The sequence below is a fragment of the Anopheles coustani genome, chromosome 3 (genome assembly GCF_943734705.1).
Source record: "Anopheles coustani chromosome 3, idAnoCousDA_361_x.2, whole genome shotgun sequence".
Taxonomy (NCBI): Eukaryota; Metazoa; Arthropoda; class Insecta; order Diptera; family Culicidae; genus Anopheles; species Anopheles coustani.
In genome coordinates, this window is record NC_071288.1 from 9,034,464 (window position 1) to 9,059,710 (window position 25,247).

Sequence of the window (25,247 nt, forward strand, 5' to 3'; positions counted from 1 at the left end):
GGCAATACAACGAAAGAAAAACAAACTCAACCCACTTTTACGCACCGATACCCCTCCATACTTACCGGTGAGTCCCACTTTCTTGCGGCAAGTTGCACAACGGTTCTTCTTCTTCTTCGAATCATCTTTATCACCATCTTTTTCGTCGTTATCGGCTATGGAGCTGCTATTACTATGCCCGCCAAGGCTACCACTGTCATCGGTATTAAGTTTCTGTGGAGTAAGAAGAGACGGGAAAACGTGAATTGTAGATCAAATGTAAAAGGAAAGCTTTTTTGCAAAGCGAAGTTCATATATTAATCTTGTGCAAGTGCATCCAAGGAGCCCGACTAGCTGATTGTGTCATTATCATTAGAATTTTAAGAGAGCTTTTATAAATGCTCTGAAAGCAGGATTCGAAAACCATCATATGCCAGAGCAATCATTGATGGGAATGTTAATAACCATGAAACAACTTGCTGTACACAAAACAAAATTGCTACATTTAAACATCTAAAATAGGCGTTACTCTCTTCCTCGTGTTTGAAGCCCCACTACTGTTCGCCGGCTCGGTAGCTGTAAGCGATGTTAGCACGTTTTTGGCTTCAAAGGATGTACCCTCCGTGGAGAAGGGAAGATTCGAAGTTGCACCAGGACTGCCGCAAGCTTCGGTGGTTTCATCCGATTTATCATCAACGACAACTTCAACGATAATGTCCGAATCGGTGTCGCTGGGAGCAGTATGCAGCTCATCGTCATCGTACAAAAATTGGTACGAATGCTCATCGACCGTTTCTCCTACCATCTCTATCCTAGTATCGATTTCGATTGCGCTAGAACCATCATTTATCTCCACTTCGTCTTCTTCATCACCGTAAAATTCTTCCTCGCCTTCATCATCATCTTCCTCTTCATCGTCTTCGTGATAAATCCGGGCGAGATGAGTCTCCCTTTCGCTAAGGTTCTCGTTTTCCACCTTGGAAAGTAGCGACCCAAAACATGAAGCAGCGTAACGCTCTTGCGAAACATCCCGGCTACTTACATCTTTATCCGAGCAAAAGAGGGCACTGTGCACTGTCGGTTGTGCTGTGTTGGTGACGGCGACTGCCGGATTGTTGGCGGCGGCGGCGCAGGTTGACGGCGCCGGCGACGACGACGTTGCTGACGGAGAGGAGGCTGTGGTTGTTGTGCTGTTGCTGGCGACGTTGCTGATGCTGTTGGCAAAGCTCTGCGGTGTCACGACGACCGAACGGAGACTGACTGAGGAAGTCGTCACCGACTGGCCGGATGCAGGTGGTTGAGGTCCATTGTTGCTGGAAGGCGTACTGCTGACCGGCGGCTGTTGCTTCTTTCTCAGGAAGTCCTAGTTAGTTGAAAACGGAAATATTACCATAAGTTTCTGTGCTCCCGGCGATGAGATAGTGATGGCCTTTTACTTACTTTGTAACAGACAGAACATAGTCCATCTTGTGATGGGTTACCGTAAAATCCACATCCGGATCTACACCGTGGCATCGTATTTGATTCTGGTTCCATCGTCCTCACACGCTTTTTCCTGTGCTCCGCTGCTTCCTACACACACACACGCGATCTCTGCGTTGTCAGAGCTCTCTCCCCACACGCTAGCAACTTCTCCGACGTCCGTTGATAATTAGTAGCGCAATTTTGGCCTCTGCACGAACCCGGTTTTTAAAGAACTAGTTACTATACACCCAAACCGCACACACTCGGGGCAAAACTAACGCACGTATTGGATTCGGTCCGTTTGTTTCTCTTGGGTTTCTTCTTTTCCTTTCACTTACTGTGAAATGGTTACTTGGATGGGAAAGGTGGTATGCTTTCGACAATCCAATCACTTTTCTCTGGCAAACTCCGCGACTACTTCGCAATCTTGACTATCCTCCTATTTCTCTCTGTCCGACACGATTTTATTCGCGCAACATTGACCCACACGCACAGCACAACAAGTCACCTTTCCACTCGAGGATTTTATCAGCGATTAGTCTTAGACAAATCGAACGCACTTAGAATGCCGCTCGCTTGCACGGTTTCTTCGTGTCCAGCTGACGAAATGGGTCCCGCGCTCCAAAATCGTTGCTACAGATGAAGGTGATTCTGCATCTACCTTTTTCCGTTGGTGTGCACAGTACGGAGTGTTGGTTGGCAACCTTTTCCTTTTCCTCTATCGTTTTAGTAGGCTGGCTGTTGCGCCTTCTTTCCACTGAAAGTTGTACTATGGATTAGAGAGACGGGGGGTGCATGAGAATATATGTACATGGTTGGCTGGAAGCCACGCACCTTTACTTACATCTCTGCCGCACAGAATCCGAAGGACGTTGGCGAAAGAGTTAAGACCCGAGTTTGGTCGTGTCACGTGTACTTGTTTGATTTTGGATCTGCAAGAAAATAAGAAAGGTATAGAGTTATTTCTTTGGATAACATAAAATAAGATTTGAGATGTGTTTTTAAATAATTCAACGAGATTTCTTTATTTGAACCATTACATGAATGGCTTCGTCAAAGCGCAATGGCAAAGCTTATCTGTTAGGTGAGACAGCATAACCCGCTATTCCGCCACACTGTCCGTTTGCATGATTCCCCACCGTAGCACAAACGCGGGCCCTAAACATTGGGACATTTGTGTTGGTGGCGAAGGTTCGGGGTGTATTTGTGGCCGTGTGTGCCGTCTGTGCCTGAGAGTGCACAGGTTGTTTGTTCAACGATGGGCGGTGGAGCAGCATCACAGACACCGAGAGCGAGAGCATTTGAGCAGAAAATCAAACGAATGAGGTCAGGAAAACGGACGATTGAAAGAAAAGAAAAAAAAAGCGACAGCAACAAAAATGCACCTAACCTACTTTTCGTTTCACCATAACCTCCCTACCTTCCCCCTATTAGTGGGCCGGCCTTTTCTCCCGCACGCGCTCTTTGACAAACACTTTAAAATGTAACAATTTTGCAGTCCCTTAAAAGAGCCCCCCTTGTTCGCTACTACTTTATGTGGTTTAAAATAGATAGAAATAACAAAGAAAGTAGTAAAATACATTAAATTATTTTCGAACTGTTGGCCACAGACCATTTTCTTCCAAAACATCTTAAGTAAAATGTTAGCGCTATGTTAGTTGTTATTGTAGGTTGTTATGACTGGGGCCAACAAGATGATTTATATTCATCAATCTATAAAATCGCGAACAAGCACTAATGAAGAATCATAACATTCGAACAATAAAACCTATTATAATTGCTTCATAAGTTTTGTGCGCGTGGCACGTCTTTGGGTGATAAGGAAATAATTCCGCAATCAGTTACAAAATACAGCTAGTAGGAACAGCAACTAACCAATGGACTCTGTCTGTCAGGCGGTGCTACTTTCCATCGGGATGAGGAGGCGGCAAACTTTCAAAGCAAATACCAGCACACACACAGCGCGGAAAGGAAATTCATGGCAAGAGGCCCTACATTGAATTTCCTTGTTCCGTACGAAAGTTTCCAGCAATTCCGCAATGGAATACTATTTTTCGTCTCGCGAATGTTTCGACGATTGGGGGTAGGAGGTAATGTGTTAATGTTTCGCATGTGTGATTTTATTTCAAAGTGTTTTTTTGCCTTTACTTTGTGGCACCCTTATGACATGTCAGGAATTATATGGAAGTAAGAGAACTAAATGTACATTTTGCACGGTGGAGTATAACGCAAAGATGTGTGAATTTAAAAATTCGAAAAGAATATTTTCTTTTTTCCTAGCTGATTTATTATTTAACAAAATGCTATGGCAACACCGGGTCTATAAAATTGCAATAGAGTAATATTAATTGTAATTATATCAAAAAATCTTTCGAGTGCAATTATGCCCTCATGCGTAAACACTGCACTGTTCACTACAAAAGTGCAACACACATGCGCACCAAAAAGACATGTCCAAACATGAGACCACGCATACGGATGTGCGATCGTAGGAAGGATATTACGTAACATTGACGCTACTGGTAGCTCGCCCCACCCTCACATGCATTTTCACGCACGCTCGATCCCCCTAAATAACCACAGGGAAAACACATCGCTTGATCAAAAACGAAAGAAGCCAACATGCGCCAGTGACTTCACTCCAAAACACTGTGGGTAGGCGTCGTGCGCATAATAACTAGCGCCGATTCCGTGCGTGAGTGGAGGTTTTTTCTGTTGATGCTAATGTTTATTAACGCTTCGTTCATAACGTTTTTCACGCTTAAACGCGCTGCAGACAACAAATGAGAATGGGTACAACAAAACAGGGAATCATCATCACTTCCTTATGGGCTCTAGTAGCGTTAAAAAGTGAACCCTTCGCAGTGGTGGGTTTCCCACACAACACGCATTGCTAGAGAAAGAAAATACATTCAGGATCCGAAAGCTAAAAAAAAGTTAAGGAATTAATAAATAAGTTGTGCATGACCACCTCTCGTCTTTTCATACGGAAAAACCAAGGTACCCTAAACCCAATCATTATACACACACATAAACGTGACTCACGGGCGGCACATAATGTTTTCCCTGTCCTTATCAGCCGATGCTGCTCGAGGGTAAAGACACACGCGGGGAAGGTAAGTTGGGCGATACGAAAAGTAAACTCAAACAAGTTCACCAACGCTTGCTCCGCGCTGATATATGACTCTTGCCGTGCCATTTCCGTATGAGTCATGCAAAAGTCCCACGCCAAAATGGGCGGCATACAATGGCCCAGCATAAAAATACGCTCCAGACATCATTGTGGTGCTGTTTATGTTGCAACAATGACGTCATTGCTTTCCCCGAAGTTTACCTTCATCCAAAAGCGAGCGTACATTTTGTTCCGTCTTGAAATAACTTTCGTTTGTGTCCAAGTATGTTTGGATTTGTATAAATATTTATCAATAAACACTATTGTAGGACTTTTACCAAAATTCAAGTCTTCTGAATCATCAATGTAAGGCATGTTATTATATTAATTACAATCAGAAAGCTACGAAAAAAGCGGCGCACAGCATGTAAGCGTTATTTTTTTTAAGATACCGAAATAAACTTCACGGGGACGACCCCGGGAATTGCACCTCGATGGTTTTCTTAAGGGTCCACACACCACCACACCAGCTTTATGCTCTGGGCGTAGGTGATTTATAATCCATAATAATACGTCTGCCACTATGATGATGCAAGTGTGTGAGTTTGCACCGTGCCTCTTGAGTGCATTCTTCTGCAACATCATGTGCATCAACACATACCCTGATGTTATCCAATAAGAGGGGACAGCAACAATGGCCAGCCAGGGAGGAAGCTTGTGTTACTTTATCCATCTGTCGGGCCGCAGAGATGAAATACGATTTTTACTTTGGTATTAAGGAAACGGGCAAAGCTTACACACTCTTCCCGGACGTCTTGAGATGCATATCTCTTGGAAATGCAGTTCTCGTAACGCATGTGCGGTAGAGAAATAAGCAGAGGAAAACATTCTGGTAGATAGAAAGCAATAAAAAAGCAGATGGAGGAACATGTTTGGAAAAACTTTAGATGCTTTAAAATTTAGGAAAAAGGAGGAAAGTGTGCAACGGAAACGATTTTTGCTTTAAACCAGTAGAACAAAGTCTCACTCTACGGAGTATATATCGAAGGAAATCAAAGAGGAATACAGGAAAATTAAACCGAAAACGAGAAAAGTGATACGCCGCGGGATAAAGGGATTGCGTGTATGAAAAAACATACACACGATGGACGAGGTCATATAAAACTGGAGAAAAGGTAGCGATTTTTATCTCTGAAAGACATCACAAAATGACCATCAGGAAGCGTTACAAAAAGTTGCTGGACCATCCAAAGCAATCGTGCGAAAATTAATGCGCTCTTCCGCTGGGAAGTGATTTTCTACAACCAGAAGTTCCATTTTTTTACAAACGAAAGCATACGTAAGTGAAAGGAGGAAAAGGAGGAAAAAAGTAAGCCTAGAACAATTTGTGTCAATATATATTGTTTTAGATTAAATAAAAACAAACATTGCTCTTCATAATGGATTAACTCATGTATAATATTTTCTGGAATCATTAAGATGAACATCGCATCTAAAAGATTCGTATTGAAACAACTGGAACTGATACAAGGAAGCGCGAAATGAGCACTTTTGCGTTTTCCTCTATCAGTTTGTCCTTGGCAAAGCTTTTCGTCAAACAAATAAATGAATACGACGCTTACGTCAAAGTCAGCGTCTCAAATATTCGGCGAAACAGAGAGCCAGCGTGAAGTGAGATAATGTGCACACTGATTCGATTGCCAAGAAAGCTAATTTTGGCCCTGAACCCCGGCTACACGCCAGCTCGCGAGGTGTTGTGTTCAGGGCACACATACATCCTCTCCTCTTTTGTTCTACGACGTCCTTGGAGTACCTTGGAGTAGGCACACGCCCCAACGCTTCAGGGTCGCAAAAGACAAAACAAATCAAAATGTCAGCCTCGCAACATAAAAATCCAATGTTGTAAATTGATTTCGGACGAATGGTTGTCTCGCATCCTTATTTTTTCAACTTTGCTTTTTTGCGATGTTTTTCCCAGAATTTGTTTCGTGAAGCAAATCACATTTTCCTAGAAATATGGAGTGGAAAAGAAAATGATAAGATGAAACTCTACAGACCTTGATTGTGAAAGAGCGAAAATATTCGCTTTGGAAACTAGAATAATTTAAAATAAAAAGGTACAAGTAGTATTTCGCACATAAAAAGCTAATACGCTTTTGATGACGAACTTGTTGTTTGTTGTCTTGCCTTATTGACGCCGCGACCTTCTTTCGCAATTTTTACTCGCAAGCAGAGCGCAGTAAGTAGACGGGGGGACGGGGTCACACCACCGCCCAAACCGATAACCTACTTTTTGTTGCACCAAACCTTTCTGCTGCCGATGGGCAATTCTCATCATTCATCTCCCACTTTCCACTACCCGACAGGGGGAGGGGGGAGGGCGCTTCTCTTTTATCACAGACTGGGGGTTTTATTAATTACTGTTTTGTTTGTTATTTGTTATTTGTTTGTTATTTTTATTAATGCACATTGTCCACCTTAAAGGCTTAACAATCTTTCGCGACTTATTAACTAACCTTAACTAATACAAAAACAAAAAACTAAAGAGAACTGGTGGAGAAAAGGGACAAAGACGAGCATGGAGATGGGGTAGAGGGAAAATCTAAGGCGAAGAGGAGCGCAGATGGGATCGGAGAGATGATAGGGAGGAGAAATCGAACCACTCAAAATGCTCATTGAAGCGACTAACAGCGGCTACAAGCGGGTCGTCCTGGCCAAGACGAGTGCGACGACTAGGGACGGCAAGAAGGGGGCGGGGGCGGAGGATTCGGGAAGGGGCATAGATAGGTATTTGGGAAAGAAGGGAGGCGCAGTCAATCTCACCCAGCAATAAGCCAGCAACGAACAGGGATTGAGCATTGTTGCGTCTAGATTCCAGGGTCTCGATACCGAGAAGTTGGCAACGAGCCTGGTAATCAGGCCTCGTGCCCGAGAGATTAGGATGGCGGTACAGGGCGAATCGCGTGAAGCTACGCTGGACACCCTCGAGCCTAGCGATCCAACCAGAACCTGAAGGGCACCAGACCACGCTACCATACTCTAAGATAGAGCGAACTAAGCTATTGTAGAGAGCTTTAAGGCAAATCGGGTCTGAGAAATCAGCTGCATATTTACGCAGGAGACCAAGCATTTTATAAGACTTAGCAATAATAGCATCTAAGTGATTATTGAAGGTAAGACCTGAATCCAGGGTCACTCCGAGGTCGCGGATAGAATCGACGCGACCGAGGGAAGTGCCTTCAAGAGAGTAGGAAAAAAGGATAGGATTGTGGGAACGAGTAAAGGAAATAGTGGAACACTTGGGAAGGCATAGGGTGAGGAAATTTGCGGAGCACCAATCCAAGAGGAGGTTCAGGAGGGATTGTAATACTAGGCAATCAGAGGGATTATGAATGGGGAGGAAGATTTTAAGGTCATCAGCGAACAAGAGATGAGACGAGGGTGGCAGTACATAGCTGATGTCATTCACATAAATGAGGAAGAGGAGAGGACTAAGGACACTCCCCTGCGGAACACCGGAAGGGCAGGAGAAAGGGTCGGAAAAGCAATCTCTAACTTTCACCCGACAGGAGCGGGAAGAGAGAAAGGAGGCGAACCACGAGGTGATCAGCTCAGAGAAGCCCAGTTTAAGGAGCTTGGCCAAAAGCAGACTATGACAGACTCGATCAAAAGCTGCCTTGAAGTCGGTGAAGACCGCGTCCACTTGGAAGCCCTTATCAAGGTTGACACTGACAGTCGATACAAAATCAACCAGGTTAGTCGTGGTGGATCTGCCAGGAATGAACCCGTGTTGTTGATTGCTTAACTCAGAGCGAAAATAAAATAGTAACGATGGATTGATCACCGATTCGAACACTTTGCTACATGCGCAAAGCAGTGAGATGCCGCGATAATTACTGACTGAGGATCTGTCCCCTTTTTTATGGATGGGGCGAATCCATGAAGTTTTCCAAATCTGAGGGAAAACACCACTGGTAAGCGAACGCTCGAAAAGGGAGCTTAGTATAGGCGCCAGATAAGTATTGCAGCGTTTAAGGACACAGGCCGGGATACCATCCGGGCCCGGTGCAAAAGACATCTTGAGCCTACGGATTGCACGCTCAACCCGATCGACTCCCACCGGGAATGAAGTGACGTGTATAGCGCCGCTGGGGGTGCCCAATAAGCCCGGAGCCAAGTTAGACGAGGCGGTGACCGGTGAGGCAAACACATCCTTGAAGTGTTCCGAGAAAAGGGACACACTTGTTTACAAGTGACGGACGGCGAGGGTGCAGGGGTACTATTTCACTTCCTCCCCTCACCACACAACACGTAGTGTAGTAGTGTCTCGATTGGCAGACGTCGAGACCCGGGCGCCGCCTTTGGGCCACCTGTCCCCCCTCCCCTCCGGCCCTTATGTTTGGAATGAGAGCTGTTTTCGCTTTTGTTCAGTTTTCCCACGGAAATGGGGAAGGCCCCGGTTGTTGAAGGAACGTGCGCGCCGGTGCAAATGTGTGACGCTGGTTGTTGGCTTTCAGCTGCTTCCGTGGACTCTTTTTGATGGATTTTTCCCTTTTGACTTTTGTTCGTTGTGAACCAGGAAAAACAAAACTGTTTCCTTGTCGGGTAGTCTCTCTTCTGTTGCGATTTAATTTAACATTGGAAAAGATGTTTCACAATCTTTTGGCCAGAAAAAAAGGGGTCGTTCATAATATTGGGGTACCTTCTGTGGCAAATTCATACTTAAACATAAAACTAGTCAATGTGATAAAAAAAATTATCGTAAGGTATTTTTACACTTTAATAAAACCAAACTTTTAAAGATGGTACTTTTCAAAAATTCAGTTTCAATTCAAAACACATCGATACTAAATGGCCAACCCACCCTTCTTCAACAACTTGCATCACGCGATCTTTCCCCAATACTAGAAAGAACGAGGGTGATACCGAACGCACACAAACCGCTACGGGAAAAGGCATTCTATGCTTACGCCGAGTGGTGCATACAACTCCACACCGACTCCGAAAGACCACACCATCAATGCAAACCCAGGCAGGGCCCACACCTTGAACTTTCGACGGGTTTCGCCGCTTTTTTCGATGCTCTTTGTGCAACACGGTAATGCATTCCTCCGGAGCGTGACGACGCAGGAGGGTTGTGCCGGAGGAGGACTAGACCTTCGTTCTAATTCTGCTGACCAACGTCGTCCGTGCGCCAGCAAAGCACAGCGAAAATAAGAACACTTCCTAGCGCTGGTTCTCCTTCGCAAGCTGCACCGTGTCTTGGCAAGAACTGCAATAATAATGCACTAGCACCTTTTCTCGTGCAGCCAGGAAGGTCCCAAGAACCAACCGCGGCGTCCCGCGCACGCCAACACCTTGAAGGGCCAATGACCTTGAGAACATCGAATATGGAAGCGTGATGGTCCCCGCTGGTGGGTTGTTCTCTGGGTCTTCTTCAATAAAATGCGCTGCCTTCGCGCGTGTGCATGCAATTGCATATTGGGGCGTAAAAGTGCTGCAAATCGGAGGCCACATTCAATCACGATGCACCACCACATGCATCCTGGGATCGCGCTGGCAAGTCATCTTCTTGCGAATGGTGCATGGAGGATCGGGTACGATCGATTGCGATTTGGAGCCGTAAGAGAAGGAATTCTTAACTCTCGTATGTTTCACCTGAACCTTCATTTTGTGCATCCGCCCTTGGATGTGTTAGTTTTGCGTTATTTAGGGATTCTCCCGATAGAAATCAAAACCCTTTCGGTTACCTTTACCATCGGCAGAAACGGCTGAAATTATCCATCTACGGAACCTTTACATGATGTTATCACCATCAACGTACCTGGAAGGAAATAAAAAAAGAAACATGTTTAGTAAAAGACCCAAGAAACTGAGTTCATGTTTACTACATATAACCAATCGATAACGTGACGATGAGATTTTAAATTTCTCTCATATTTATTTAATGAAACCTATGAGAAAAAAAAACAAAATGACAAAACAAAACAAAAAAATCCTACTCCAATGAATATAACCATAAACCGTACAATAATCATCAGGAAAAAAGATAATCGACTGAAACCAAATGTTAAGACCTGTATCGCAGACATATGATGTGATAGTGATAACGTTGAAAAAACATAACTGCGAATTGCGAACAAAACAACACATCTGTTCGTCCTGAGTATTGCGAAAGAAAAGTGACAGAGAGAAAAAAAAGAGAGGACACATGATGAGAACGACGCAGCTCAGGATGATAATAAGGATGAAGACGTTAAGAGCTATCGACCTAGTTTTGGCGATGGATGTGTAGGAATCTCCCCTCCCTTTCGTCTGTTTTACCCTTTACAGTTTAATGTCAACAGTATGCACCTTCCACATTCGAAGCATAGGAAGAGGCTGGGTGGTCGTCGTTTCAATTGCGAGCAAATTCACATTTTTCCTCCGAGCCAGAATGAGGCGAAACAGTTTTGCAAAGGCACATGAAATTTGCGCACGTTCGCTGAAACGTTGTTCAACATTTCAGTGACGCAAATAGTGGGTGGTATCGAACTACGGAGAGTATGTATGATCGCCTTTTGGCTGTAATAAACAGAAAAAAAACCTAACGGACGCTGCTGTGTTTCGCGTTTGGAAAAAAACGTGAACGAAAAGAAAAACCAAATACTGGTGTATGTGCAGTCTATTCCAATTTCATCTCTTAATTACTCTTATTGTGTTCCAATTTTTCTTCATTTTTTTGTGCATTGCGCCCCATTTCTACTCACCATTTTAGCCAAATAGTTTTTAATCTTACAGCGCGTGTTGCTTTCGATTTGTTTTCATTGTTTCTTTTGATGGAGTTCCAAATTTTGCGCCAACGAAAAAGACGATAGCTTCCAACCTTCAGGTGAACGTCGTTCACGAATCCGTTAAGCGGTTTATCTTCTTCAAAAATCCCACAAGCACAGTTGAAGGAGAATAGCATTATTTTTTGTTCGACTTTCGGTAATAATTGTACCTGTTGAACCGTCTCGTTTTGTTTTAATGCTTCCATTTTTGTTGCCTTTCTCTCGAGTTGTCAATATTTCCTTCATTAGCAAATTATTTTCCCTTTTATTGTTTTGTAAACCATTGTACTTGGTGTCTCTGAAAAGCTTCGATTGATGAGATCAATCGAAGTCTGCAAAAAAAAAAATAAAAAAGATGAAAAACCAAGAAACTACACTTTCGCTGTGATTATTTGCGGCTATTCAGAGAAAGATAACCCATTAAACTCCAACGTTAATGAAAACATTATGCCTGAAAACACGAATAAATGTAACAGGAAATTGCAGATCGAGTAGAAAGGGGTCGATCACTGGAAAGATCTCATCCAAAACTGGCCTCCTCTTAAAACTGGCCACTGGTCATTCTTCGCTCGCGAGCAGAATCGTCGGGAAGGGGAAAAAAAAAAAGGATGAAGGAGAAATACAATTACGGCGGGCACTTTAGTTTTGTTTCCCACTTGGCGGCAATCTGGAGCAACAACTTATCAACCCCAACCTCGCGCGTCCGCTTTATCTCCTACCGCCGATGCATGCACACTGACGCAGACCAATGTGGTTGCTCGGCATACAAACGGCGCCGCAACATGGCAGCAGGGGGTTGAAAAGCGACCCCTTGCTTGGTTTTCTTCTCGTGGGAGTCGTCGCCACTGGCGGGGATAGGGGGAAAGGTGGTCGGAAAATGCGTGTCGGATTTCGAAAGCGACGCAGTGCCATCCATGGACGACTTTTAAAAAAAATGGAAGAATCTTCAAACCTTGACGAGCAAAGTGACAGGCCGGTGGAATGTTTAACCCGGTTGAACTGTGGGGTCTCTGCCGCGATGAGAATTCAGTGGTCAAAATTTGAATATTAATTTGAACACTAACGAGCCACAAAAACCAATGTCGGCATTGTATACTGATTCTAATTGATTTCTGTCTATTTTAAATGTGAATTTAATTACCCACCGTTGTATGACTCACACTTACTCAGTTTGTGGGTCACAGTACAAACCCTTCTGGGTCGCATTCGTGCTCACAGGGTGGTGTTGTGTTGAGTTTAAATTACCACAAAAATACTGTTCCAGTTTTGACCGACCCCGCGTGACAAAACTCACACCACCGTAAAAGGCAAACGGAACGGCCCCGCGTTCTAGGAGACTATCGAAATGTGACCGTTTGAACGTACATAGGAGACTAGTGTGGGGTAATCGGTGGTGATGCCGTTGACAGCCAAACCAGAAGACATAGAAGATGGATGGATGGGGTTTTTAAAAAGGCAACTTCTGAACTAAGAAAAAAAAAAGCTATGAAAAAAGATCCGGTCAGCCTTCAGCAAGGTGCCCGCGGGAGGAGGAGGAGGAGGAGGAGAGATCGGGAAGAACCGAAGGGAGGACATAAAACGCGTGGAAACCGTGGAGAGAGAAAGTGAGGGACGGAGGGATTCTTGTGCCGTTCGTCCGTGGTATCCGTACCCCCGCCGCCACCCGCGCGCAACGTCGACCGTTTGAGGTCATTCAACTAAACGCGTACGAGGGGGGCGTGTTTCCGTTTGCACTCTCCCTTCCCCTTCTTGCGACTCGAAGGGATAGAGGGGTTCTTGCCGAGCGGGTATGTGGTGAATGGTAAGCTTATACATATTCTACATACGACGGCCACAATTGGCCTCTTCGTAACGGTCAGCAACCGGGGGGTAGGGCAGGAACACATGAGAACAAGAGGAGGAGGAACTCCCTCGGTTCCATGGCGGCATGGCTACGGCGGAAGAGCGCCACCCGCTTTTGCAACTGTACTCGTGTGTGCGGGCGAAGGAAAATTCAAGAATTGAAAGCAATCGAACGAACACCCGTTGGTAGGAAAATGGAGCTGCTGCTGCTGCTGCTGCTGGTGGTGGAGTGTACATTAATGCTGAACCGCGGTGAATCCTTTCTACACCACCACACAGCGTGTCCATGTCGGGGTCAAGATGTGTCTGACTGAGGCTGGTGGTGGTGGCGTTTGGGTGAAAGGGGAGAAGTAGAAAAACAAACAATCGCCACACGACGACGACGGATGTGGCGAGAGAGCGTGAACGGGTCAGCTTCTGCCGTTGCATACATATGTTGCCTTCAGCTGAACAGGATAGCGTGCTCTTCTTGAAAAAGGGAGAGGAAGTAGCGTATTTCGTCTCTTCGTATCTCATTTCATCTCAGCATAGAATTTCAAAACGGATTTCTCGCTCCCTCGCGAATGTATGCATGCAACGCAACATATCATGCTGGAAAACATACTACTCCGACACACTCTTCTTCTCGCCAGGTTTGCTTGGATTGTCTCTCGGTTTTGATCCAAACAAGAGGAAACGGCGAGCCTTTCACTGAAGAGGACAAAAAGGAATTTCGGTGAAATAAAATTTGTTCGTCATGCTATTTCGATTAATCAAAACTAAACACATCCCTTCGGGTACAACCTTTTCCACTCCAACTTTTGCAACACATCTTGTTGAGAAGCTGTCCGCACAAGACGGCATTCCTTTATGATTGCCTCTGTGGGATATGTGAAAAAAGCATGAAAAAACTGTGAGGGTGAGAGAAATCAACGAGACTAACCGAGAGAATATGTTTCACAATAGAGAGAGTTGTATTGCAGCACAGCACAACACAACAAGCTACCGAACTTTTTCTCTTCCCCCACCTTCAAAGGAGAGGTCAAGACAGAACCCTTTTCTACTACACTAGAGATCGTGTTCTATGTTTCAGAGCAAAAAAAAAGCTCGCCCCTCACACGTTATGCTCCTATAGTTCCATCGATGTTGCTGCTGAGCCGTATTCGCGTGGTAGTTGTGGCAGCAAGCAGCTGCTCGGTTTTCTTTTCTTGTCCTGCGCCTCCGTCTTTCGACCTGCAAAGCAAACGCCTGCACCAGTGAGTCATAAAATGTTTCATTAATCCCCCATCGCACATCAACAACGGAACACACGTCTGTCTCGAGAAACCCTCCAGGATGATCTTTTACTTCATCCATTCGGCAAGGTGAAGTAGGCAAGAGGGCATTCCAAAGGTTGCCCCGAGCATACAAGTGTGTGTGTGTGTGTGTATGTGCGGCTTAATTTCATTGTCTCTTCCCTTTCCTACCACACCATCGATGGTTATAACATTGAAAATGGCCAAGGACCCCGAGAGCCGATACGGACGCCGAACGGCAAACAAGAAGCACTAGGAGCCAGGGTTGACTAATGGATGGATGGGATGAAATATGGTGGTTGTGTGTGCCTGGGAAAGCGAGCGAAAGATTGAACGAGATCGCGAGAAAGGAAGGAAAGTCGTTTACGAACCCTTTCATTGGGTTGGGTATTTGTGTGTTCGTGTGCATGTTGTGTTGTGGGTTTTTTCATCCGTTTGGGTACACTCTGTGTCTCAAGGGGTTTCCAGGTCGTCGTTCGGGTGGGTTAAGGACTGTGCACTCTGCCAGAGTTCCGTTTCCATCTGTTTTTCGTCCCGCTGCAGGAGGTTTTTGGCCAACGGAACGAGAGAATCACACGAGATGGGCCCGGGTGTGAGAAACGTAGTTGGGAAAAAATGGCTTAGTTGTTGCCCTGCGGAGGCATCCTTAATTCCCTCCTCTGGCGAACTTCCTCCTTCTGTGTTGTGAGCCCTCCCCCCGCGATAAACGACCCCCGCCGTCATGTAAGTTGATCGTCCGCTACCAAGGCCTCGGTTGTACCGTTTGAGGGACCTCATGCAAAGCTGGTACGATGTGGATTGAGGGTTTAAGTATAATAATAAAAAATCGTAATAAGGACGAGAAATTGAGTTTGAACTCTTTTTGAAGCGACAGTTTATATCATCATCTCTTGAAGCAAATTCATCGGAATTTTTGTTTTCTCGTTAAAAACACCATCGGTGATTAAACTTTGGATTATTGCATCAACCACGGACGTGATGTCAGCGGAACGTCCAACCATTTCTTTTCCAACAGATAACCTCTTTTATCATCATAAAAAACACCAACCCAAGATTATCTTTACCCAATGAACATCGATATTTTTCAGGAAAGGTAGCCCCAAGGGTACGATAAACGAGAGAAGAAGAACCAAATAAAAGCGACAAACATGATGATTAAAAACAAAATTTATGCCGCACACCAATACACACAGAAACTCGTCGGCTACGTAGGTAGCGTACACTAGACGATTCAGCCGCGTTTTTGCGCTTGATCGCGGATTTTCAAGCGAACCCGTGGCCCATGATTGCACAACCTGCGACGACGACTTTGCGCTGTCGTCGTCGGCCAACGCCAAAAAACAACAATTTCGCGTCAGCCTCGTGGCGTAGTGGTGTGTGAGAGCAGCGCTAAACATAGCCTAAACTAGATGTACACACTGAAAAAAAAGCAGCAAACCACCATGAACGCTTTACTGTTTTCAGCAACTCGCGATTCGAGTACAACCGACCAGGGAGAGGCACGTAATGGATGATGTGCTGCGCGTGCTGGGCATGGGTAAGTTGTTGTCGTTGTTGTGTACAATCCTCGAGGGTTTGATATGCTTGGACTATTTTAGTAACACGATCGAGAATATTTTTGAGTCGCCTTACTGACGTCGTGTGTTTATGTGCACCACCCATTGTAATATTTTCTGTCAATATGTTACAATGTATATAGCTGTAGTGGACATACTAACAAACATTCTGATCGTAAGTAGCAAAAGTTAACTTAAATTAAGTTAAGGCCCAGTGAAGCGTCATCAAGTGTAACTCGTTACTGCCCATTCATACCCCAAAAGTTATTGTCAATACTATTCGTCGATTCGCTTTTCAGATGCGTCACCGTTCACTTTAAATGATTCATTCAATTCCAGTTATTCGTTCGCATTCGACAATTTAAACAAAACTCCTACCCAACAGCACATTTAGTCCGTCAAATAGCCTGCGGACAACAACAAAACGGACAGGAAACTTGATTCATTGCAACTGAACTTGCTGCTGTTTGAGACGAAGATTTGACCCTCGAGACGTCGTGGCCAGTGTGTGCCATTGCCGCAACCTGCCCTTTCCTACATCTTCCAACTCTAGTGCCAATGCTATCGGTCCTCCATCGGTATCTGTGCGATGGAGCGGGCTGGTGGTGGAAGTGAAGAAGGTACCGTCACAAGGCCACGAAAGTTAGCGCGCGTGTGCATGTTGCAAAATAATAATAATAAAAATGAAGAGAAAACGGCAATAGCAATACAAACAACAGACAGCCACAAGGATCGTGGAGATGGCAAAGGCGGAGCATGGACGGTTTTTACTGAACACGAAAAAGAGTATCACGAGCAAGCAGTAGCCCACCAGTGTGGAATAAAAAATAAACACTACCCCACACACACACACATACACACAGAATCGTGACTGGACAGAGGGCTACTTTGTTGCGGAAAAAATACACGTCTGACGTGATGAGAACGACTACTACGATTGGAGGAAACGAAGTAATCCGCTAAAAGTCCCTTCCCTGTGAACTTAAACATCGATCTAATAGAAACACGTACGTCCACACAAGTCCACATAGAAACGGGAGATAGGAACAACGACGGCGACGAAAACCGAGTTGGCGACGCATCACAAACAGGTTTGATTAGATACGATGGCCAACGCGACAGCGATAACGGGCTGATATGGCGCACCAGTGGCAAAACAAGCACGTAGTGGTGGCAGGGATGGGATGCGGCGCAGACTACGGTTACCAGCTGATGACGTAGTTTCGAAGCACAAACAAAGCGTAGCGTACGTCGTGGGGGAAGTACCCTTCTACAACACAGAGGCCGCCGTTAACTAGATGCGCCATAAGGATGACGCGTTGGTCGATGTTGTTTGTCGGTTCTCGGTAAGGTGACAACGGGGGTTTGTGGTGGTAGATGGCTCTTCATTCGGAACTTTTTTTCTCCTTCGATTCCTTAAACGAAACACAAAGCATTTAGCACCATTACCACCACCACCACCACCACCACAACATGTAGCCCCCCGTCGTTGTTTCTTTGCTTGTGTCCGCGATGTGCTCGCGGGATTGAATATTTTTATCGCCAACTGGTGTCCGTCGTGTCGCGCTAACGAAGGGAAGGCGCGTGATGTGTAATTTTCAAGCAGGAATCAGCAGTTATTTTTTCAACGTTTTTTTTATAACCGTCCGAAGTTTTGTTTGCAGTAACACTTTGTGGAGCGCTGAACAGTCTCGTTTCGACTGAAGCTGTGTTGTGAAGAATGCTAAAGAATCTATCATGATCACTACGAGTACTAACTAGCGCAAACTATATTAACTGTTAACACTTTTTCTACAGTTTCTATTTTCCTACTGCAAACCCGTTTTCTAGGATGTTTTTGCAATGTGTAGTACAATATATTTTTCGATCGCCACAGCCACGACACAACACCCAGAAAAGCAACTCGAGTCTACACCGTTGTCAAGTACACGCATACACACACCGGCAGGCAATTTCGTAAGAATTATGCGACTTGAAAAACACGAACGACATACAATCACCAAGGGAACACACCAAGTTTTATGGTGAAACTCCTCACATTTTATCAGCGGCCCGTGCCGTTTTTCGCCCCCAGCTGATTTCGTCGGATACACGTAATCGCGGCGAACCACACGTAAACACACGCACGCACGCGCACACTCACACACACACACATTCAAACGACGTCGTACAACGCACACCACACGCGACGGTGAGTTTCACTTTATTCACGCGGACCCACGATTGTGAGGCAGAGTGTGTTTAATGAATTCCGCGGCCAACCACGGATGAAAAGCAGTAAATACGTGGACGGCGGGGGTTGGAGCGAAGAATTTACACAAATGTGCGATATAACAAGTCACCATTTTTTTCTCATTACACACTAGATCTTTCTATTAACTCGAGGCAGGCGCCATTTGGGGGATTTTTTTCAATTGAACAGCCCAGAAAACAAGGCGGATACGAAACTACGCAATATGCTGCTCTATTGCTACTCACATGATGTACGCGCGTACTGGTGCAATAAGGGCACCCTTATTTGTCCCTTTGGAACAAGCCGTAGAAACACTTCAAGAGGCAAGTGAAAACATATAAGCGATGGCTAAGAGAGTGCACACATCATCGCAGAGCACGCCTACTACGCGATAGCCTCCTTTTGCTCGATTCCGTTACGGATTGTGGAAAGAAGATTAATGAAACCGAAATACCGAGCAGCCGATGAAAATTATTTCATCCACCGAACGGGGTGTGGAAGGAAATTCAGACAACTTTGCCGTCTATGAGGGTGCAATCCACACCACCAACCAACTAACATCCCGGAAGTAACCTGTGCGCAACCTTCACACAACACAAATACACACACATGAACGCGCACGCACCCAATCCATCAGGCGTGAAGAAGCGAATCCCCAAACCCCCCCGCAAGCAACGGAATTGAACGAATTCAGATGTAAACCACAACGAGGAAAACCGCGAACAAGCGAAGACCAAAAGCGATCGCGATGATTATTACGATGATGACGATGATGATGATGATGGTGGCGATTGACGACAATGAGCTGAATGAGTCAAACCAAAACCTAGCAGCAATACGAAAAGTGCTTTGAAATTGCGCTGCTGGCAGCAGTCGCCTGCTTAATGAACATACAAAAGCGCACTATTATATTGCACACACTACGGGTTGGCAGGAATTATTACCATCAATTAGGGGTGACGCGACTCGCTGGTACAGCGAAACCAGCGCGTACGACGGCCACACGGCTCCTTTATATCTCGCTCGACGATTTCGGGTGGCTACGCACACTTTCCGTGAATCCAAGATGGAGTAACTGCAGCGACGGACACGGCGCGCACAGTTTCACACACAGCACACAGCAAGGCCAATACTACAATCAGAAAAAAATACTGCGACCAACACAAAACGGGCGCACGGGCGGGACTGTTCCCGAAAGATCCGAACGATTTCACAACTCGACTCGAACTGACGATTTTCCGTGGACGAACGATGCAATCCACCACCCCGTGGGGATGACGGTGTCGAAAAGTCCCATCATAAGAGAGTGAGCGAACATACTCTCACCGTTTTCAAATTTCGCTCACCATTCCGCTGTCGCGGATTGATTACTTTCGTCTATCTCTTTCCCTCGCATCCCAGTGGAACCCGGTTAAAAAATACAGGGTGATTATTTTACACCGCAGAGGCGTTGGTGCATAGCGGCAGAAAGAGCAAACTAATCCCAGGAGAATCGTTACTCTCTTCGCTCTCTCACCAGAAAGGCAATCGCTCTCCGCGCTGTACCTGTTCCGTTCGCGTTTCATCCGCCTTCGCGGACCCTTTGTACTTATCGTTTCTGCGTACTCTTTTGTGTGCTCGCTCTTTGTGTGTCACACACAACGGAGTGAACGACCCGCGGAGGGACGGCCGGAAGGTGGTCGAACGACGGCGGCATATGTTATTATTAATTTTGCCTTTCCATGGCGGAGCGACGAGTCGCAGACTCTCCTGTGCTTGTCTCGTTCGTGTCCGTCCATGTGTCTACCAGGCGCGGGGGGCTGGAAGGACGAAGTGAAGGTTTGTCCGTCTGCTGTGGTGACGTACAACTCTTGAATTTCCTTCTCGTCACTGTCCCAAGAAATGCTGCCACACATACAGACACAAACGCTGCTTGCTTGTGCTAGCTACAGACGATGAAGACGCAGAAAGAAAATATGCAACGCAGCGCAATAATCTTCTAAAATACGTAATAATCATGAAGAACTTGGAACCGCGGAATACCAGAGTTAGAAAATATAAAGTCCTAATCATTCCTAATGTATGTAATAACCAAGGCGATATAGCTTAGTAAGTTGTCAAAAAGCAAAAGACCATGCGGTTTTGTTTATCACAGTAAAAGGGTATGTTGGGAATAATGGTTCATTGATGGTGACTCTATCACATGCGGAGAGATGATGTTATCAAGTTTCTAGACCTTTCGATAAGGAATACCTATCACGAATGCGTTATATCTTTCCTTATCATACATCTTTCTAACCATGAAACCACGAGAGAGTTTCGTGAAGACGATAGCAAACCAACCAAGATAAGAAACAGATCGTGGAAGATGGTGAAGTATTCAACGACGTAAAATATTCTTTTCTAGCTAGTGTAGATATTATGAATCACATAAAATGGTAAAACAAATGATACAAAACCATATTGGGTTGGCTTACTAACTGTCTAACCATTGAAGAGATCCGTCCACATTGACTTGCAAAAACCTCACAAAGACGCTTTTTGTCGTTTCTTCAACTGTTACCACCCCGTTTGGACATATCCGCAGAGCAGCTGTGAAGGACGACGGTGCGCGCGTGGGAAGATTCGTGTAGTTAATTCCCTTCTCTCGAGAAGGCGCCTCTATTTAGTTTTTTGGTTTTACTCCGACCATCCCAACACCCTGCGTCCATCGATCAGGGCGAAACTGAGGAAGCAGCATTGTCACCCACACATAGCCAAACCGAACTTGGCCAGCAACCAGGAAAAGCCAATCCCCTTCCTGTTATTGTGGTCCACAAAGAAGTGGCTCCAACAAAGAACCATCCGACGGCAGGCGCTTTGCGTTTTCCGTTGCATACAAAGGAGGTGTAGGAAAATCTATCCCCGTTGGTACGGAATGTGCGCCAGCAGCAACACGGCGGTTGCGGAAGCATTTTGCTGCAGATTTCTCCTACCGTCCCCATTTGCACACGACGGCAGGGGTTCATTTTTCTTTCGGAGGATAATTTCCGCTTCGCCCCACCAGGAAGACGACGATGATAAATCGGGATTCCTTGTTGTCTGCAGTCACTCGCTGAAGCGTCGAGGAGGTGGGAGTTTTTCCTGGGCGAAGTGGAGCAATTCTCACCGCTCTAGAGAAAGATAGTTAAAGTGGATCTTGCACCTCGGGAAACTGACACCAGACGTACCAAGTTTTCTTATTGTCAAAGGTCAGGACTCAAAGTTGCAATACAAGCTCATAGGAAAATGGAAAATTTAGCCATGCATACAATATACGTTCTACTTGTAAATTGTAGAATCTTGAAATATATTGAACAATTTTCCGTTAATTTGGATAAAACTGGATTTAGAACAAGAAGAAACGTACGAGCTGGTAAACGAAACAAAATTCTTGCAGATATAAACGACCCCTCCTCCAATCGGGTTTTGCAAGCCTTTCGCGTTTGCCACACAGACAAAAAATAATCATATTTCCTTTTCCGTCTTCACCAACGGCAATCATCACTACGATCCGTGCCGGATGACTGATGATGGTGGGTTGAAGCACTTCTACTGGCTTTAAGAAGGCGATCCGAACTTGGAACACGCAAAAACAAAACTTTGTTAGGAAGGAATGGGCATGGAAACGAGACCTATCCAAAAAAAAATAACGTAAAGACGGCAATCGCACGATCTTCGTGATTTCCGGGGAGGGGTCGGTAGGAGTATAGAGTTGCAAGGAATCTCGGGTTCGATTTAACACCGGTTCGGTTTGGCGGTAAGAAAAACGGATGTAGAGGAAAGCGTGGAAAAAGTTTAGCGAGTAAAGTTATTATTGATAAGAATTATGTTCGCTCCACAATCCTTGCTTATGCAGTGGGTTGTTATTCTGACGTTTGTCTTTTGAGCAAAGTCCCCAAATAAACAACCAACCCGCCCTCTCTTCACGGAAACGTCCATCGATGCCCGAACAAACGCACTACTTCTGATCTAGTAGCGATCCCTACCCCACCTGAGGCTGGAGGTGTTGATTGCATAGGAACAGTACCAGCTGACCTGCGACTGTCTTCCCTCAAATTACACCTCCCCTTCTCCGTCCACAAACCAGGTTTCGGACAGGTGGTAAGCAACAGCACACGACGGAACCGACGGCACGCCGTGTAATGCCTGCCCTTCAACCCCCAATTCGCTAAACCCACCCTCCCTATAGCTTCGCAACGTCTTCTGCGTTGCAAACGTATCCACTCCATTCTGGTTCCGTGTTTATTCACACACAACAAAAGAAGCGCTTACGATGCGAAGACGGCGGATAGGACCGGGACGGACGGAGCCAACGACGACGACATGATGACCTTAAAGGCGATCCCCATCCCCGTCACCGTCTTGGGCAATTGCGCGGAACTAAAGGGTGAGCAGAGCGGAAAACCCCGCATTCACGGCTCGCTCAGACTCGAAAGAGAAAAGAAGAGATGCGAAAGAGAACGGCGTGGGGTGGAAAGAGAAAACTATCCGAGCGAAGGGGGTTAAATAAAAAAACACAAATATTCTCTTCTCGGCCCCATCGCTCGAGGCGGGGGGTTCTCTTCAGTGAAGACGGCGGCGGCGACGTATGTTGTTTCCGCCTTCTCTGCTCCTCCTCCACCTCTTCCTCCAACAGCCGCGGGACCTTCTTAAAGATTGCGGCGACGCGTGCTAGCAGCCTGACGTTTGACGATGCAGAAACTTGCAGGCGATGGAGGGTGAGTTGGTGCTGAGAGGAAGTAAAACTACAACAACAGCAGAGCTAGAAACAATCGTCGTGAGCATCGCCGCCTTTGCAGCGGATTTTGTTTTTCTTACTCCTCGCGGTTTGTACGCGAAACAAAGCAGGCCGACAACTTTGTGACGAGAGGCAGCAGCAGCAGCAAGGGGTAAAAGACAAGTCTCCATCTTCGCGTCTGCGATATGTGTATGTGTGTGCGCGCGTGTGCTATGTTTCCCTTTCTTCCTCAGTACTCTCTTATTCTTTCATCGCGAACACGCGAATAAAAAGCTCGCCGCGGAGGGAGCTGAGTAGGGTACACACATACACACACGTTCACTCCTACAAATCAAGTCGTCTATGGTTTAATGTACGTTAGAGAAAGACGGAAAGGAAAAGCTATCGAGAAGATGGATAAGACAAGACGGGCCAAGTGGGGAAGAGGAAGATCGTGGCTGTGCGTGCGGTGCGCCCCTAAGCAGATCGCGAAAGAGCGGTGTGGGGACGGGTGGTGGTGTGGTGCAGAGAACATTCCTTCACTCGACCTTGCTCGGCGACATCACACCAGCGGCGGCGTTGAATGTGCCGTTAGGCTCTAAAAACCACGACCGACCACAAACAAGATTTCCAGCGGAGCCCTACAAGACACGCCGACGTGTAAGTAGTCCTCATACTAAAGTGGCAACTCGCAAGTAAGTTGCGGAAAGGAAAAGATTTGATTAATCAACAAACACAAACACGAACGAACATAATAGTTACGAAAGTGGGAAAATCACACAAAACCTGTTTCACTGCATATTCTACTGGTAAACATACTTTACAATTATGTTTAATACTCCATGGTTAAATCTAATAAACAACCATTTTTATATAATGCTTACCGTATAGAAATGCCAATCGGGAATATTGATTAGAAGAATGATCTGTAAATAGAAAAGAGAAAATGAAAACAAATTAAGATATTGCTTAAAGAAAATTTAAAGTAATTCTAAACTACAAACATGTTATCATTTACCATTTATGAACAGCAAACCATATGATGTTACTTACAGTCTACACACATTATAAAGCCCCGAGTACTAGTTTTTTTAAATAAGTAAACAATTTTGTCTTTTTATTTTACGGGGTATAAAATCAAGATCTGACCTCGATTAAGGTGTTCAGATGTTAATTCCCTAGTTGCCTATTCTTAATTTCTTAATACAGAGCAATATTTCTATTCTTGCTTCATACTTGAGTAGAAATTGTACAGTTCGTCCCACTTCAGCTTGGAATGGAATGCATTAAATTTAATAACCGACAATAGCTTGACCAAATTAAGTCATACATGGATAAGGAAATCAACATCTATTCTGCTTCACTTCTTCTATCTTTTACTGTGCGATTTGTGAAGAATTATTCTATAATATTTTATATCGTATCAATTAAACACTGATCAAATGAATGCACTTTTTCGATCTGTACATACTAAGCTCCGTTTAATTTGTGATCTCCCTACCAACACTACGATTGTAAAAAAAACGTGATCACAAACGAAGGTAAGCGTTGCGTTTATTGATTTTATTCACCCAATGCAAAGTAGCAACGATCCTAGAGAGCACGGAACACGATCCTAGAGAGCACTGATCGCTTGGAAATATTAGCATAAATAAACGAGACAAGCATGACTTCTCTTTAGCCGCTAACCTCCCAGGTACACCTCACCCATGGACAAGGGAACGCGCGAAACATGCCAAGGATTTTCGAATGCGCACGGGCGAGAAGAAGCAGATCTCCTTAGGGCCCCCCCCCATTCTCACGGCAGGAAGTTGAGCACGAATTAATTCGAATACGAATGAGCAGTCATACACACGCTTATCCACAACCACGTCATGTGCCCATTCAATGCCGGAACGGGCGATTGATCGCAATGAAATGTTATGGAGAAGGAGGAAATCGGCGTTTTTCTTTTTGTTTTGGAATACAATAAAGTTCGTCGCTCGCCGTGGTAAATGTTAGAAATACAACTTAGGGGAGGCGCATATAGAACATAAAAACGAATGTGACTTAGATGGTGAACCAAAGTGAACCTCTTTTCCGCGTAGGTAATCGGTCAACTGGAACGAAGGTATTCTAGAGATCACGTCGAAGTCAAGACTGCCATCTGATTATCTCCTATATGGAGGTATTGTGAAGGAAACGACCCGTTCATGACCAAGTCTCCTTTTAAGCAATCCAAATTCACAAAGTCACTTATTCATTTAACAGACTTTTTT

At 45.2% G+C, this 25,247-nt stretch overlaps 1 protein-coding gene across 5 annotated transcripts in view; it reads right to left on the reverse strand.

Moving 5' to 3' along the window:
* The window catches only part of LOC131259352 (AN1-type zinc finger protein 6), a 31,959-nt gene that overhangs the window by 417 nt on the left and 6,295 nt on the right, over window positions 1-25,247 (reverse strand). Inside the window, exons 2-7 of one of the 5 annotated variants that reach the window (XM_058260822.1) lie at window positions 23,874-23,915; window positions 10,306-10,379; window positions 2,288-2,375; window positions 1,420-2,212; window positions 1,022-1,342; window positions 66-213 (exon numbers count right to left, since the gene is read on the reverse strand). In XM_058260822.1, coding sequence (XP_058116805.1) covers window positions 66-213; window positions 1,022-1,342; window positions 1,420-1,515 — 565 coding nt within the window. In that variant the 5' untranslated portion in view covers window positions 1,516-2,212; window positions 2,288-2,375; window positions 10,306-10,379; window positions 23,874-23,915. Of the gene's footprint in view, window positions 1-65; window positions 214-1,021; window positions 1,343-1,419; window positions 2,213-2,277; window positions 2,376-10,213; window positions 10,380-23,873; window positions 23,916-25,247 lie in introns of all 5 variants that reach the window. The other 4 variants (XM_058260825.1, XM_058260823.1, XM_058260821.1 and 1 more) reach the window with 4 other exon arrangements.